At 39.8% G+C, this 18,141-nt stretch overlaps 1 protein-coding gene across 23 annotated transcripts in view; it reads left to right on the top strand.

The window, feature by feature from the left end:
* Positions 1–12,004, top strand: part of DST (dystonin) — a 469,784-nt gene extending 457,780 nt beyond the window's left edge. For 8 of the 23 annotated variants that reach the window (XM_059178308.1, XM_059178297.1, XM_059178296.1 and 5 more), the window contains 8 exons: positions 592–609; positions 3,427–3,544; positions 4,903–4,974; positions 5,895–6,094; positions 6,550–6,660; positions 7,749–7,937; positions 9,768–9,891; positions 10,739–12,004. In XM_059178308.1, the coding sequence (XP_059034291.1) occupies positions 592–609; positions 3,427–3,544; positions 4,903–4,974; positions 5,895–6,094; positions 6,550–6,660; positions 7,749–7,937; positions 9,768–9,891; positions 10,739–11,001 (1,095 nt within the window). In that variant the 3' untranslated portion in view covers positions 11,002–12,004. The remainder of the gene's footprint in view (positions 1–591; positions 610–3,426; positions 3,545–4,902; positions 4,975–5,894; positions 6,095–6,549; positions 6,661–7,748; positions 7,938–9,767; positions 9,892–10,738) is intronic. The other 15 variants (XM_059178306.1, XM_059178305.1, XM_059178314.1 and 12 more) reach the window with 8 other exon arrangements.
* The last annotated feature ends 6,137 nt before the right edge of the window (positions 12,005–18,141 follow it).

Genomic DNA, 18,141 nt, shown 5'->3' with positions numbered 1-18,141 from the left:
ACAGGTAAGTTATCATATTTCTAATAACAAAGCTATTCCAAGCCAGAACAACAAAGTTAAAAATGTTGAATCATTTTTAGAAATACGGAGAGGCAATGTTTTCCACTTATGTAGTTATTTTCTTTTTGTTCAAAATCTTAAAAGCTCAGTTCACCTTCTTCTAAACAGTTATTTGAACACCAGTGTGACTTTGTTACTCCTCTATCTTTTTTTCTCTTTTTTGGAATATCTCTCACATGTAGTAGCTAGATCGGAAATGTGCTGAGTTTCCCTAATACAACATGTTACTTACAAGCAAAATTTCTTTTTGAATTTAGTTTTCGTATTTCCATATTGGAAAATATTCATCGGCATATTTGAATTTCTAACCTAAATATGAAACCCAAAGATTAAAAAAAAAACTTTTATAGAAAATTTACTGATTATATGGTTTACGTTTCAACCAGCGGGTACCTGCACATCTCTAAACTAGATACTATATCCAGGAGCCCAGAGTGTGACAGATTGTATGTGTGTGTTCTAGAGTCATACAGAAAGTTTCCTATTGAACTAATTGTGTCTTTCTTCCATTTTTCATTTTTTTTTTATCAGTTCTTCCTGGGAAATCAGGTATAAACCAGTGGAATGTATTCTCAAGTTCCCAATGATTTTTTTTTTTTTTTAACTTTAATTCATAGTCATTAAAGCTTGCCATGGCCAATCTTTCCCATGCTGTTGCCCTAGCTACTACATTGTTGGTTGGCGTGGTGTTTCTGTAAATGCTGTAAGGGTCCTTGATCCAGGATTCCTTTTTGCCGTGTGTCTCAAATGAGGAGATTACTTTTAAGCAAACCAGATAACAAATTGCAGTTTGACTGGTCACAGTGTTAGAAATGCCATTTTTAGTTCCGGTTTAATAACACTGCTAGCATATGTTTTATGCAAATACTTATTGGAATAAAGATTTGATTCTGCACACGTCTCTTTGCTGTGTTTAACTATTGAGGTTAAAAAACAAACAAACTCTGAGGTCCTTAGATCAGCAGTAGCTAGAGAAGGATCTGCAGTGGGTAGTGACGTGGGAAGACAGAGTAGTGAGAAGTCTCTCTGGCACTCAGCCACAAGTGATGCGTTCTCTCCAAAGTAGTGATTGTTGCATTTATCCTAAACCACCGATTCAGGGCTTTACATCTTCTGAGCAGGAATTTTAACTCTACACGTCTTAACTGGTATCAATTCCTTTTGAGGAAATGTATCTCTGATAACTTCTGTGAAATCTTAAAATCACACTTTAACTCATTTGGCTTTACACTGAAGTCAGTATAAACTGTCCAGTGGCCCTGTGTCATTATCACAATTTTTAGAACTAAGGATAAGAAAAATTGTGTTTTGATTTAAACAAAGGAGAAGGGATTTTCACTGTATGCTTTTGGAAAGAACTGTACAATTTTTAACACCTGATCATACATATCATGTCAGATCTCACTCTGCTGCTCAGTTTTTAAGCCATATTACCTCTTAGGTTTCAAATTCCCGGTTATCCCCATTTATTGCAAGCACATAACTTTTTTCAAATAGAAATTTTCAGCTCCTTTGAATAGATGTCTTCAAAACTTGGCATTAGTTATAATAAATAAAAAGGATGTCTTTAAAACTTGGCCTTAGTTATAATATATAAAAAGTTACTGTTCTGATCCCTTCTTGTTATTTTCTGAGTCAACATTGGGGATAATATTTTTTATTTGTGGAAAGGATGAGAAAAATGCTAACTTTAAAAGATTTTATTCACTCAAAACACTAAAAGCAAACATTAGTCTCTTTTTTTCTTGTCTCATGATTTGGCTGTTAGGAAAATTAGGGAAATTCTGAAGACAATGTTAGTTGTCTAGGGAATACCCTCTCAAAATAAAAATTTAAATCATTTTTATTACAATTGGAATATCTCTATAAAATATATCATCTCCTGAAAACTTTTGCTTTGAACCTAATCTTGGACCAAAAGTATCTGGTCTAATTATCTGGTTTCTTAAGGGTAATTTTCTTTAAATCCCTTCCTTTTCCTTCGCTTATTAGCAGCACCAATTTTTTTCTAACAAAATAAATATATATTTTGATTTTTAAACTTTAATTTACATTTCAGGAACTGGTTCAATTTATAAGAAAGTTTAAATCTCAAGGCTTGAAAATGGACTTAGAAATAGCAATATAAAAAGGGTTGATGTAAAACGCATGAGTTCCTGCTGGTGCATTTTACATGCTTTTCATCCAGGTCCTTTTGAGTTTCAGGGTCTTGAATGGTTGGCTTTGTTTTAGGGTTCCTTTCCTGAAACTCAGTGTTAAAGTATATTGAAAAGTGGAAGATTTTGTTTCTACTTAAAATAAAGCTTTCTGATTATCCATCATGAGCCAGCACAAATAGTCAAAGTCACAATTGTTTCTTACTTGCCTTTAAAAGAAGCTTTATTTATGTTTACTTGACTATTGATTTTGCTTGGTATCTGCTGGGTTGGCAGGCATGAAATTTGGTTTGGTAATTTTTACAAGCTGAACATGAGCCTATTAGAAATGATTTAAAAGTATAAAATTATTTCTCATGGGCTTTCAAAATAAATTTTATGATCAGAAACTGTGTAGTCTAGACATTTATTCAGAACTTGCAGAATCTGTAGTGTATCCAAGTGATTGGAGATCCATTGAAAGGGGAAGAACACAACTGCTTATTAGTGTCAGTAATTATGGTGCAAACACTTTAAGAGAAAGCCTTTTAGAAAGCTGTATAATTAATAATGTGTCACTGGCTGTTCTAATGTTACAGTAATCCAGAATGGCACATTAATCCAGCCTTTAACAAATTGGTTTACCAGATCATTGTTGATGCAGAAATTTTAGTTGACTGTGAAATTTTTGTTGGTCATGTTCATTTACTACATTTAATCTCTCTAAATTAAAACTGCTCTTAGAGAAAACGAAATGAGTTTATGGAGATTTCTCTCACAGATTTCTGTGGAAAACAGTTTTAGTAGAAGAGGAAGTTTTAATGAAGATTAGAGTTTATTAGATTTTCTTTAGAATCTTATCTTGTATAAACCCTGGGCTAGTAGGCCTTTACTGATTTTCATGTCTGTGTTTGATTTTGAGAAATATTTGTCAATTACTGCCTTACTAATGTTGTTTCTATCATAAAGAAAAATCGTTTCTTGAACAGAGCTTCAGTATTATACTTGATAACCTTTGTTAGCTTTTTCCAAACTGTTTCCTTTGGGCTAAATCAGCATGCAGCAGTCTAACACAGATCATTTCAAACCCCCTTTCCTGAGATTTTACTAATCGCTGTGAACTAAGCAAGAAATTTAAGTTGGTTGCTTAAGCTACTGCAGACTGTACATCATCCTTTAGCATAGACTTGCTGTTGACAATTAGAGGTTCTTTCTTCGTTCGTCTTCACAGTTTGGAGACTCCCAGCAGCTGCGACTTGTTCGGATCCTACGAAGTACTGTGATGGTTCGTGTCGGAGGTGGATGGATGGCACTTGATGAGTTCTTAGTGAAAAATGATCCTTGCAGGGGTAAGGAGATGCTATGTTAAGATAGTAACACCATGAAAGTGTATCAATTGTGTACTATTTTCCAGCATCAAAAACATGCTGGGTATAATTTTGGTCATTTATTACAATAATGAATGTTTCACATTGGTCTCTGTCAGCCTAAAGTTCCCAAAGAACTTGTGGCAGTCATGTAAACCATGTTCTTCTCATTTTTTTCCTTACATCTTCTGGATAAATATGAGACTGATAGGCAGGAAATACGAGAATAGATTTTTTTTATCTTTAGGGAAATGCTCCCATCTGCAGTTTTCAAAATGAGTAATTACACCAACTAGGGGAAGGATTTCACCTGTCATTACATAGCAATGTAAAATGAAAGCAGATTGAGGTAAAGGAGACTGAGCATGCTGGACAATAAAGGTTTAAAAATGGAAGTTTTTCATATTGGGGGGAGGTAAGGAAAGTTAATACCTAAAAGTTTTGAAAATCATCATTAACTGCCAACTTGACTCTTACTTCGAAGGTATAGATGAGCATGTTGAAAATATAAACAAATGATACTGTAGCTCACACCATACCTACCAGCCAAAGAATCCTTGATTATCTTTCAATTTTCCTTATTTTTCAGATCCTGTAGTCAATTGTGGAATTCTTAATTAATTGACCTTACAAGTTGTCATTTGATTGCAGTGTCTAGTTAGGTCCCGTTTACTTTAGTTGGCCCATTTTTCCTTAGGGAAAAAAAACAAAAACAAAAAAAAGCAGTAACATTTTTGTGATTTTCTTTAACCTGTGAGCTCATTTCAATCCTCTTAAACGAACGACAGCAAATGTCCGTGCTGATAGTATTTCGGTTACCAAGTGGGAGGCCAGGGTTCTTCCAGCGGGGCCTCTGTTAATTCGATGCGGGCATCTGACTGTGCAGGTACATCAGAGTGAGTTTCTGTGGGTCTGCAGGCCGCTCTGCTAAGGACACCTGGGATCATCCTACGACCCTACTCAGTAGCTCTGCTCTCTGCAGGTCAAAGATACACCCGCCAAAGGGTATAATCGTGATGACTCCCTCTTTTAATATTTTGGAAATACCGCAGCCTCCAGTGCTGTAGTTCCACTAAGAGACAAAGCAAATAGAATATGTAGTATCCTTGTTGACTTGCTGCTTAGGAAAGTTAGTGTGACTGTGGCCAAGTCTTCCAAATACGTTTTTCTTACTGAGTCAAATCTTTGAATGCTTCTTTCCCTGATGCAACTTTTCTTCTAAAATGTGTGCTAAAAGCTGGATCTGAGCACCCCTTTGCATATTCAACTACTGTACTTTGTTTCTTCTCTTGCTAACAGTATTCTTTAATGTGATTGGTATCCTGTGTCATTTTTTCTAGTTCATCATCATGGGAGTAAAATGTTACGTTCGGAATCAAACTCTTCAATTACTACTACTCAGCCTACTATAGGTTGGCAACCCCCGTCTTTGCCTCTCCCCTCTTGCCTTTTCTCTTTCCTACTTTTACATTCTTGCTTTAATCATTTGTTTTAAGATAACACGCTTCATCCATCGCGTATGGCTTAACTCATATCCAACTGAGCTGGTGCTTCCAAATTTAAATGCAGAACCGTTGGCACACTGCCGGTGTGCCACGAACATAGGTGCTCTCTAAGTGATCGGACACATGCTAACACGTTGCTCATCGGGTTCTTGTGCAGTGTTCTCCATGTGCATATGTGTTTGTATGAGTGTTGCATCACTGATTACCTCATATCCTTGGGTCTGATGTTTGTTACTGCATGTCGGTTAAACCGAGTTTTCCAAGGCATAAAATAAGAATACCGGTTGCCTCATTTAAGTGAAAAACCTGAGAGTTTATCTGTTGTCCTCATGATTAACGAGCCATCTCTTATTCTGTGTAATCCTGTTGTTTGGTTAATTCCAGTGTTAAAATACTGGCATTCTCCTTACCTCAGTAGTACATGCAAAAGCCACAGTCCTTGCCTTACTGGCTTGTCTTCTCAGTGTGGGGGAGGGGTGACGAACCATGTGGGCATCAGTAGCTGGTGGATTAACAATATTTTAGCATGAGCTTTCCATTTTCATGCTGACTCTTTCTTTAATAGTGGTTATTCTTGCTGGTGTCTAGTGTTAGAATAAACACACTTTTTTTTTCTTTCCCAAACTTACTTGTATCCAAAAGGAATGCATTGTAAAGGAATGCATTTAACTTTTTGTTATGCTGCGTTGGAGTTGGCATGGCAAAAAGCTGTTCTTGAACTCCTCAACATGGTCTGTGGTGCCAAGCTGTTGTTCTTCCTGTAAGTGATTGAGCGCCTCTTTTTGTCCCCTCCTCTTCTGTTTGCATGTGTGTGTCACATAACCCAGCTAAAGGAAGGACAAACATGGAGCTCCGGGAGAAGTTCATTTTAGCAGATGGTGCCAGTCAGGGTATGGCTGCCTTCCGGCCCCGGGGCCGAAGATCACGGCCTTCATCACGAGGAGCATCACCCAACCGATCAACTTCTGTATCCAGTCAGGCTGGCCAGGCAGCCTCACCACAGGTCCCCGCCGCCAGCACACCCAAGGTAGGACTCAGATAGGAAGTGTTGTCCTTCTCCTGTGTGATCACTGTCTCGAGGGTGCTTTGGAGTGTTTGAGGACCCAAGAATTTGTGGGGCCAGTCTTCTCCCTGTGTATCCCTTCTCAAATATGACAGATGAAGGATTAAATATGTGTTGTGTCTATGTGTATATATAGATGTATATGCACATAGAACACACGTTTGCCTTGTGGCCCATATGGAGACTATCTGCTTAGGAGCTTTAGTTACCTTTCAGAGTGTTTTTTTTTCCCCTTTTAAATAAAGCTTTATTTATTTATTTATTTATTTGTTTGGCGTATATGATTTGCCATCAGATCTTTCCATTTATTTTTAATTATTATCATTCTTACTGTGAAATGTTACTCTTGGCTATGAGTATCTCTTTCTGTGGTTTTTATCTGCTATCTTTTACATTTGATTTGCCATTGTTCCATACAGATTCTCCATCCTTTAACACGCAATTATGGTAAACCATGGTTGACAAACAGCAAAATGTCAACTCCTTGTAAACCAGCAGAGTGCTCAGACTTTTCCGTGCCATCTGCAGAGGTATCGTAAGGCCCCAGATCCTAGTCTAACAGTCTTCTGTCATTGAAACTGTCACACACTAACATTGCTTTACCTCTCCCTTAACACACGTACTTCTGACCATACCTTGTCTTTTTATAGACTTCTGTAAAACAAGTATCCACTCAGCATTTTTGGAAGACCTCAGAGTAAGGGTCCATAGAACAGAGAATTGATAGCTTTTTGAATGGTGTCAACTGAGCATAGTGATACCACTTTGCAGGCTCTGTGTGCCTCCTTTGTTGTTTTTGTTGTTGTTGTTATTCTTTTCCTCATACTTGACTTTTCTCCCTTGGGAGAGTGACACACAGAAGGTTATATTCAGGCCCAAGTGAAATTTCTTTTAAAGCCCCTGGTATGCTCATGCTTCTAACCATAATTTGGGCAAGAAATGCAATAATCCCCCTTTAGGTAGGGTGAGAGGCACTGTCATTTGCAAGAGAAAATCACTTACACTGAAAGAATGTTTATTGAGTGTTTCTTATGAACACCATCCTTCCAAATGTTGGTTATGTTTGTTTCTGCCGGAGAACACTGGGTGTATGAGCCATAAGCCTTTTAGTTATCAGTACCATGGTTGGGGGGCTGAGGCATGCAAGATGTTCTCTGCCATTTTCAATAGGTGTGTGTCTTTATTAGACCTTAAAGTTTACTGTTTAAATATGCTTCAGCTTTTTAACATGGCCTGATTGATGGGGATGAGATATTTAGGTCATATAAAATTTCCCAAGCTAGCTCATCTATCAGATCATCTACATTCAATTGAAAGTCCACCGCACAGATTTGAAAAAGAGTTCTCTGTAAAATGATACATATAGGTATCAAATAATCACATATTTGATTAGAATCACAATAATGGGGCGGGGGGGGGGGGAAGTCCCTCAATGATTTGTCTGGAAATGAAGGGGGGGATTTCATGTTAAAGGCCAGGATCCTTTTATGAAAATGCTATAGTACCTTTAAAAAGCCCTTTATGCCTTTCAAAAACTTTGCTTTTCTAATCTATTATTTAATCCTTGGATGAATAATAAGAGGTAAGCAGAGAATGTTTTATTACTCTCATGACTCAGATGGAAATGATGCAGAGAATCCTTGCTGGAGATGGTAGAATTGAGGCAGAAACAACGCCTTCATCAGCTCTTCCTCCTTCCCTGGCCCCTCATGTCCACCCTTCCCCTCCGGTGAAAGGAGTCCGTATCATGTGTTATCTGGAGACGCCTGCCACTTATGATGGATCTGTTGTAGCAAAAACTGAGAAGGTTTTTAAAATTTTTATTTAAATTCAATCTAGTTAACATATACTGTATTGTTCGTTTCAGAGGCAGAGGGCCGTGACTCATCCGTTGCATCTAATACCCAGGGCTCATTCTATCACATGCCCTCCTTAATGCCCATCACCCCGTCACCCCATCCCCTACCATCTCCACTCCGGCAACCCTCAGCTTGTTAGCTAGAGTTAAGAGTCTCTCATGGTTTGCCTCCCCCTTTGATACCATCTTATTTTATTTTTCCTTCCCTTCCCCTGTGAAAACTGAGAACAATTTAAGGGACCTCAAGTGGCATGTGTGTTTTAAATTTTGGGACTGTGCTATTGGGTTAGTTCAAGAGACTCTCCCGGATTAGAGTTTAAGTATGTTACTTTAACTACTATATAATTATGTTTCATTTCCAGTAGTCTCATAGACAAAATACCCAAACAGAGAAAACAATAGTATACTTCTGTGGAGGGGTCAGTAAGAGAACTAGGTAGGGTTTATGACAATAAAATAAGAACAGTCAGGGCTTTCTGAGAAGAATGATTTGGGTCTCACATTGAATTCTGCCACCTTGAATGATATATGTCATAATTTGGGGGTCCTCACTCCTTTCATGGATTGTTAAGATTCTTTTAAAGTTAGGAATTTAGCTTGATCACAGTTGCCAGATCTTGGGCAAACCACAGTCCTTTTCAGGCCCTTATCTTTCCCATTTATAAAAAAGTTGTGATTAGGTAAGTGTGAAGATTAATTATCCTGATACGTTTGAACAGTATTTTGAAAACTTAAGTTTTATATGTCTGCAAATCACATATAAATTCCATTCTTAAATATATGCTAGAATGCATATGTAAATGAATTGCAAATATGACATTTATATTAAATTGCAACTCTGAAGTATCAAAAGGTCTTATATATGCTCTATTAAACATTCACAACTAATAAGGGAAAAACTAATTAAAACACACACACACACAGACACACACACGTAATGAGTGTAGATTCCTTTCTACCAAACAGCTCCCTGTAAGTTAATTGAGGCAAAATGGCATCCCTTCTATTTCTTGGGATTTCTGTTTATTTTTTTAACTTCAGGAGATTTTCAGAATGGTGTAGTGATCTGGAAAAAATGCAGTGATTTTAGACTTATAATAAAATCTCATGGTTGTGATTGCTTTAGGCATTGTTTGTGAACTCCTTAAGAATTTTTTAAGTGTTCTTCCTAAGCATCACCTCCATGTTTCATGTGGAAGTACCACAGAAGTTTTGGAAGTAAATACAGTGGCATGGTACCAAGTTAGAAAATGTCACTGCATGTTTTTTTTCAGCTAAGTTTGTTTAAATGGTGACTGTTTAGGCCTTGTTTACTTATTGTCCTAATTCTGTCTGTTCTTTTCTGCTTGGTTACCTAAAAGCTTTGGAGGCCACAGACTATCCAAGCACAACTTTTTGGAGTCCCTCACTCTTTTTCTGCTGTGTGCTCCCCATCCTTCTGGCAGGACTCTCCTAACTCTGTAATATTTGCTGACAACCTGGAAGATACTAATGTGCTCACGGTTTAATTCGCTTTTTTTCTCTTTCCCCCTTGCTGTCATTTGGGGATCTCTATTTTTGTGTTTTCTCTTCAACATGAATTCCTTTTGAATTCAGGGAGAGAATAAAAAATGAGGAAAGTGAGCAGTGAGAACCCCAGGTGCCACTTAATCAAAAACCGCTTTCCCCCTCCCGCTCCCCTTCCCGAAGAGGGTTTCCGCCCATCCGCAACAGGCTGTTAGTGGAAGATCACACAGCGGGAGCAATTTCTTGAAATGTCCTTTCACTGATTAAATACAGGGCACACCAATCCAAGGAAGCAAGCTTCGGCTCCCCGGCTACTTATCAGGGAAAGGTTTCCACTCTGGGGACGACAGTGGCTTGATAACCACAGCAGCAGCCAGAGTCCGAACACAGTTTGCTGGTGAGTGTGGCGCAGGTCCGTCTCTAAGGGCTTCTCTCAGTGGGATCGGAAGACTCGAGCCTCTGCTCTTCTTCCTTGGGGATGAAATAATGAATTGATGATTCTGTATTCTTTTGAAATGACACTTAGTCCAGTCCTCCTGCTGTGGTAGGGGTTGAATGAGTCATGAGACTAAGGGACAGGAAAATCACTTTTGGAAAGTACCAAAGAAAGGTGAACATGGGAAGCACCATAGCCATGTCCTACCCATGTCCTACGCTGGAAGGTCTGGGCTCTTCTGCCTGCTCAGAAGTAGCCCTGGTCTCAGTTCTTGGGTGGTTGGAAAAACCCCACCATGCTGGGCCTTACGCCCATGGCGCTTCTACTTCTTCACAGAATAGTGAACCCAGTCCCTGGGGTTGTGGGCTCAGCTAGCAGGAAGCGTCTTTCAAGTTTCAAGTCTTCTCTTTTAAATTCCCCTGTGTTTTGAATCACTTATCCTTGGGCAAAACTTACACCTAAGGGTTTGCTCCGTGTTTGCTCAGCCCTAGGTACACGAGCTGAACTTTGGAAAGCATAATTTTAAATTGTAGGGATCTTCCTCATACTTGTTTGTAATCAGTGGAATCCTGTTTTCAGTCACTCAGCCCAAACGTACCTTTAGTTTGTGAACCTATCTGTACTAAGAGTGAGGCTACCTTCCCTAGTGGAATGGAAAAAGGCCATGAATCCCCAGGTCTCCTGAGCACCTACCAGGCAACGAGAAAAATTGTGGAGATTAAAGGTGGCATTTGTTTTCAAGAAGGTGTTGCCCGTCGACCCAATACTAATAAAGTGTGGTTCAACCCTGTCCATCCTGTCTCCTCAGACCCCAAGAAGACTCCCAGCCGACCCGGAAGCCGAGCGGGAAGCAAAGCTGGCAGCAGGGCCAGCAGCCGCAGAGGCAGCGACGCATCCGACTTTGACATTTCAGAAATCCAGTCCGTGTGCTCCGACGTGGAGACTGTGCCCCAGACACACAGGCCTACCCCCCGAGCAGGTTCTCGGCCAGCCACAGCCAAGCCTTCCAAAATCCCCACGCCCCAGAGGAAATCACCTGCCAGCAAATTGGACAAGTCCTCCAAGAGATAGTGCACTTGGTTCCACCACGGCCCTTCCTTGAGCATTTATTATTTAAGCTTGAAAGATGTAAAATATGATGTAGAAATTATTGTGAAATAATTGCGAGAAGTGAGTTTAAAATTCTGCAGATGGCCTTATTTGTGTATTTGTCTTTTTATTTTATCTGTAAAATGTTTTGTCAGCTATTCTGGGGTCAAAGTCACATGGTATGTGAGGGGGAGGAAGGCGGTCCCGCGGCACCGGCACGTCTGCACGGTCGTGCGGAGCCCACACTAGAGCCCGTGAGTGTCCCCGCAGGTAAGTCCACCGGTGCACTGCGGCCGCGGCCCACGGATACCTCATGACATCTTCCTGCTTCTGTAGAAACTCTGAAAAGCCAAAAGACACACACCCGGCATACATTTTGAGATGACTTCACTGTAAAAGAAAAGATGGAGGGCAGACAGCACGTCCACACACACACACACACACAGTCGTTTAAACAGTATCTGACCGACGCGCCCAGGAAGTTCTTTTCGGTCCCACGGCTCCGGCCAGCGCTGGGGACGTTCGAGATCCCGGCCCGGATCCCGAGCCTCGGCTTCCCGAGAGGCCAGAGGCATCCTGGATACTAGACCCATTTTACTGTAAGAATATAATTATAAAGTGCATTCATAGAAATGTGAGGTTTTCTTTTGCTTGAGTGGACAGTAGCACCTGTATCATTGAACTCATTTTGTATCAGAGCAATTTTGCTTGCAGAAAGCTATGAAATAAAACATGTCCCTTAACTACATTGCTATGGAATTAATTTTTTCCCCCAGGGAAAATCCGTGTATTTTTTTATGAGCAATATCAATTTGGAGTGACCAAAAGATACTTACAAATAGGTTTATTTTGATTTCTCATCTGAAATAATCATGTTCTGGTATTATATCTATATTTAATAAATATATACATTTTAATTTATTATGTATACTCACATACTATAGAAAGATATTAGTATGCATTTAATAAAACATATTCACTTGAACATATGGAATACCTGATTATTTAAATAACTTTTTCTATCGTTTGTTTGCTTTGAATAAAGGTTGTATGTGTGATATATTTTTACTAATAGCGTGACAGGCTGAGTTTGGGGGACATCACAACACAGGGATATCATATAGAATAAGTATGTACTAAGAATGACATTAACAAATATTTAATATTCTATAAAATATTTTTAGTACCAACCATGTGCCAGCCACTATTTTACCCTGAGGCTGCAGGTTCTTTGCCATCTTATATTCAAGGGAGAAACAGTTAATAAATTAATAAAGAAGCAAATCACTAAAAAAAATGTCCTAAAACCAGGGGATGTGTGAGGAGGTGACTGCTCTTATTAAGGTAATCTAGTGATATTCTTCTGGCCTGTGTGCATTTAAAAAATCAAATGATCAGGGGCGCCTGGGTGGCTCAGTGGGTTAAAGCCTCTGTCTTCAGTTCAGGTCATGACCCCAGGGTCCTGGAACCGAGCCCCCCATCGGGCTCTCTGCTTCCTCCTCTCTCTCTGCCTGCCTCTCTGCCTATTTGTGATCTCTGTTGTCAAATAAATAAAATCTTAAAAAAAAAAAAATGATCGCATTTTCCCAAATACAGGAATGGCATCAAATATAACTAGAAGTGGGAGCTGAGTGGTTCATTCGGGTTAAGCAGCCGACATTGGTTTCAGCTCAGGTCAAGATCTTGGGACCCTGGGGTTGGAGCCCCTGTGTTGGTCTTCGTGCTCAACGGGGAGTCTGCTTCTCTCTCTGCCCTTCCCCTCACTTGTGTACTCTCTCTTTAAAATAAATAAATGAATCTTTAAAATGTATAATTAGAAGAATGTCAGATCGTTATTTTGGGCATAACCGGTCATAACTTCTCTCATAACCCTGTATTTTAGCCAATGGCAGTAGTGGTATTCAGGCTCAAGGGGATAGTATTGTGTTTTCCCTGCTTGGCCTTTTTTCATGGAGGCAAGCAGTGAAGAGCCCAGAGTCTCCATGGACAGGAATTAGCGGCCACTTTTAAGTGATGGTCCTTTTTTCTGAGAAGGTTCCTTTTTTCTCACAGCATGGATCTCAGGTGGGAGCCGTTGATAGAAGGGGTAATTCTAACCTAATAGATCACGTTATAATTCATGCATTTGATTATAAATGTGTCACCTGAGAAAGCAGTTGAAATGGTTGTTACTCCTTTGGCGCTTTTTGTATGATCACATTTCCACTTCAAAGACAAATTTAAGAGAATGATTTTATCTCAGCCTATTTGAAAGCCACCCCCATTAAAGACCTGGGGATTTTGCTCATGCTCTCTCTCTCTCTCTCTTTTTCTTTCTTTCTTTCTTTCTTTCAAGTAGTTAAGTAAGCCTTTGAAGAAAGATAAGTGGTTTAAGATATTTCAGAGAATTCCTAAGGAACTGCTCCCAATTATCAGCAGTTGCCCTCACGGGGAGCTTTTCAGATTTGAAGCCTGATAACTTGTTTCCCTCCGAACTAGTCCTTGAGCCTCAGGCTGACTTCTAAAGAGTCCTCCAAGAAGTTTCAGGGAATGTGGCACACACACCTCTTCCCACCCCCTACACTCCTACCTTTTTCTTTAAAAAACAATATTGAAATGAATCTCAACTCCAAAAATCTTAAAGCTTGTTTCTGTTAAAAGATAAAACTAAGGAATTTTATTAACATTTTTAGGAGTTTATGTGAGCAAAATCTATTAGAACCAGGCAGCACCAAACCGGAAAGTGTCTGGGTGCCCTGCATGGACAGGAGGAGCTCAGGGGAAGAGACTTACAGAGAGTAAGCAGAAGCAACAGAAGGGAGTGATTGATTGGCTAAGCTTAAGGCCTAGTTGGCTGTTTGTGATTGGTTATCTTTGGCATTTTGATTTTTAACATTGAAGCATTTACAGACTTAGGTTTTGGTTGCTAAAGTAGAACACCAAGGTGTTAAATTCATAGTTCTTAAACGTTAAGAGTTTTATGGAGTAGATTTTTTGTCTTAAAAATCAACACTACCAGTTTTCATGTACGTTTACTATTGTCTTTTGAAATACACATCCTCTTTGATGGTAGTGCAGAAGTAGATGGGTTTGGGCAATCTCAGATCTGGTTCTTTCCATGGTGAATTCTGGTGGAAGGGCTTGGGGCATGCTCTGGGTGGGGGTGCTGTCCTCCCAAGGACAAGAACCTGGGAAAGGATCTTGTTCCCCCTGTTTTTTTTTTTTTTTTTTTTAATCACTTTAAGACTTGTTTTAGGGGGTGTCTGGGTGGCTCAGTGGGTTAAAGCCTCTGCCTTCAGCTCAGGTCATGATCCCAGGGTCCTGGGATCGAGCCCCGCATCAGGCTCTCTGCTCAGCGGGGAGCCTGCTTCCTCTTCTCTCTCTGCCTGCCTCTCGGCCTACTTGTGATCTCTGTCTGTCAAATAAATAAAATCTTAGAAAAAAAAATTTTTTTTAAATGTTTGCAAGAAGGGAAACTAATGCGTATGGTGATTTAACTCCTTTTTTGACAAGGTGTTTTGAAATGTGTGTGCTTTATTGCCAAATGTGTGACCCGATAACCACCCAACAGTACGTGCCCTAGTGCCCAGGCTGCCACGTGTGTGTCTGACAACACTGCCACTCGGCCATGAACTTACCTTTGGGGTCCCACAAAGGAGGCACGGATAGATACTTTATCTTTCAGTACTTTAATAAGTTCCCTGCAGTCGTGTTAGGGATTGACTTAATGGTCACCAAAATCTACTGGCAAGAGAATGGTGTCATGAGTGACTTGTTGGTGCGACAGTTCATATGACTGAAGTCTGACTGACCTTACTGAATTGAACAACTTTGGTTGATTTTATATAATTTCAGAGTCTCTGGTAATACTGAATAGCTAGTTAGGGTGAAGAACAACAAAAACAGGGACCTTTCCATCCTTCTACCTCGAATGTGCTAAGAATATATGCAAAGCAAAATAGGTTGCAAGGAATTTTGTCTTAGTTTACCCATACTACTATTATACTCCATTGTTTGCAATTAAAGATTGCATAGGATATAAGAATAAAATGGAGATTAAGAAGCTTTCAAAAATTATCCTCAAAAAGATGGGAGGGAGGGAGACAAAACATAAGAGACTCTTAATCTCACAAAACAAATTGAGGATTGCTGGGGGGAGTGGAGAAGGGAGAGTGTGGTGGGGTTATGGACATTGGGGAGGGTATGTGCTACGGTGAGTGCTGTGAAGTGTGTAAACCTGGCGATTCACAGACCTGTACCCCTGGGGTTAATAATACATTATATGTTAATAAAAATTACCCTCAAAAACAAACCATTCTCTTAGAATGCTACTAATCTTAAAGTATAACTGCTTTTACCCTAGGGCAAAGGCTAGGATATTTAATTCCCACGACCTTACAGTCTAACTTCTATGCCAGGGGTCCCCAGACCTCTTCTGGGGCATATTTCCATCAATAAGAATTTGTTGAGCAAACCTATCCAATGTATGACCTATTAATTTCTTCTTATGCCTTTTATTTGCATGTATTTTACCATTAGCTAATTTCTCAAGGCTCCATACAATGTTAGAGTGAGATCTTTACAACATCGATGTGGGTATAGATATGTATTTTAAATGACTTGACACCTTTTTTGGCCAAATTTTTGTCAAGTCTGAGGAGAGCCTCCTGAACGCATCTCATGATGTGGCCGATGAGAGGGCTTGTTCCAGAAGCGCCATCCCTGCCACTTCCTTGTTTGCTTATTGCATCTTCGGTATCTTAAACTCATGGTTTCTTTGCAGGGATCCACGTAAGCCACATTTTGTAGAAAAGAGATAAACTCTGTAAATTCACCCAGCTTGGCATAGGTAAACTGCCGTCCACTCTACACGCTGAAAGCAAGCTGAGGAGTCTGGGAGCTGTTGGGACTCCTGCCCTGCCCTCATGTCACCTCAGACACAGATCACCAGAGGACACTGAGTGACGGGAAGGCAGGCACAACTGTCAGTCTGTAGTAAATGTTCAGGAAGGTTGATTTCCTCCTCCTCTTTTAGACAAAATGTAATTATAAGTAGACATCTTATTTTCCCATATCCTATGTGATCACCTTGCATGTATCCTACTTTAGAGATCACTGTTCTCCACTGTTTTCTTCTGCCACTTCTCAGCCATCTTTTCAGCAAGGTAGAAGTATGCTATGAAGTTCCTTTCCCGTCAGCTCCTAGTTATGCAAGGTTGCACTCCTTTGCTAGTGGTTATGTGTAATTATAGCCCCGGTTAGCTATTCTCCAAAAATTCAGAGTTGGGGGAATATATCAATATTCCCAAAGCCACAGGTGAAGAAAGAATGATTGAGATGGGACAAGAGATGTTAAGGGCGTTACTCTGCACTGACTTCTCTCAACAGATTAGAAGATACAGTGTCCTCCCTTAAGGAAAAATTTATAGGTTAAGATTTTGGAGTTGAGCAAAGAAGGCTTGAAATATCTGAGACCATGCATGGGTTTATAGTTACCCTGATCTGTGGGATGTGACCTACTGTAGGAACAGAGGAGACAGAAAGTTAATTGATCTACAGCTGGGCTTCATCCAGTCAAGTTCAGCAGGAAGAGCAAAGGGTTAGAGCACTGGAAAGAAGCAGAGGACAAAAGATGGTTTTTTGTTTTTTGTTTTTGTTTTTGTTTTTTAACTTCAGAATTGGGTTTTAGGCTCCCCAGAAGAAAGGGTTTCGGAGGAAGGCACACTATGAGTGGTGTTTGGATCAAGGCAGTAGAAGGCAAGAACAGTGTGAAAACATAGGAGCAGATGTATGACCGAGAAGGACTTATATTTGGGACATTGTCTAAGGGTTGCAAGAATGTAAATTTTGGTGGCCTCAGCATTTTGTTAATAACTCTCAGCTGTCCTATGTCTTCATTGATTTTTATTGCTGTTTATAGAAGAATCTGCATGGAGAAAGCAATGATAGTCACCTCCTAGATTCAAGGAACAGTTGGAAGATTCGAAGCTACTGCATTTCAGCTCGGGTAGGCTGTGCATCGAAGTCTCAAGTAGGCCTGGGTGTGTGTGTGTGTGTGTGTGTGTGTGTGTGTGTGTGTGTGTGTAGCTCTCACTTGTCAAGAAGGCAGAAGTCTCTGGCCTCAGGAGTATAGTATGTTGATATACACTTAATAGATCTGGCTGTGGGAAAGAGTTAAAAATGGGTTGCCATAAAGACTACATTTTTGAAAGGGGGACCAATGATGGTAGAAACACATAACATGGCTATGTTTTTAATTAGTAGCATAAAAAGGTTTGTTTCAAAAATAAGCAATTGTGGAAATGTGTTCTGGTCAACAAATTAGTCCCAGTATACCTATGTGGGAATTAACCAGGGAATTCAGAGAAATAGAACAGGTTTGAAGCAATGTTTTCAGATTTAAACTCTACAGTGTCTGGTGATGGATTAATTTGGAGTTGTTTCTCCTGGGAAAACTTTTGCTCCTTTAGGTACTTGATTATGTCCATATTGATGTTTTAGTTTTAACATTTGTATGTCAATTTGGGTTTATAAAGCTCTTCACACAAATATATATATGCTATCGAGGTTCCCAAACAGTTGCTGAAATAGTAGATAAGTATTATTTGTATTTAGTAAAGAATTTAAGTGTAACCAGAGGGGTGGTTGTTTGTCCAAGCTTACACAGCTGAAAAGTGACAGAGTAGATAAATCATTTTATGCTGAGGGGCGCCTGGGTGGCTCAGTGGGTTGAGTCCTCTGCCTTTGGCTTAGGTCGTGATCTCGGGGTCCTGAGGTTGAGCCCCGCATCAGGCTCTCTGCTCAGTGGGGAGCCTGCTTCCCCCTACCCCCCTCTCTCTGCCTGTCTCTCTGCCAACTTTTGATCTCTGTCTGTCAAATAAATAAATAAAATCTTAAAAAAAATATTTTTATGCTGAGACCAATAGTTACTCCACTACACGTCACCATTATGTCAGGGTCTACACATTCTTTTCTCAAGATGGTACCTTCATAAAGAACACATGATCATGACCTCTCTCAGGAAGCCATACCACATCTGGACTTTCCAGAGCAGTAAACTTCATCTTAAGATAACTGGAGTGTTGGAAATGCCTTATGTTCCATAACTAGGCTAATTTTCCATTGTTTCATGTCTCATCAAAT

The sequence above is a fragment of the Mustela lutreola genome, chromosome 6 (genome assembly GCF_030435805.1).
Source record: "Mustela lutreola isolate mMusLut2 chromosome 6, mMusLut2.pri, whole genome shotgun sequence".
NCBI classification, from domain to species: Eukaryota; Metazoa; Chordata; class Mammalia; order Carnivora; family Mustelidae; genus Mustela; species Mustela lutreola.
This window is presented reverse-complemented; position numbering and strand designations above follow the sequence as displayed.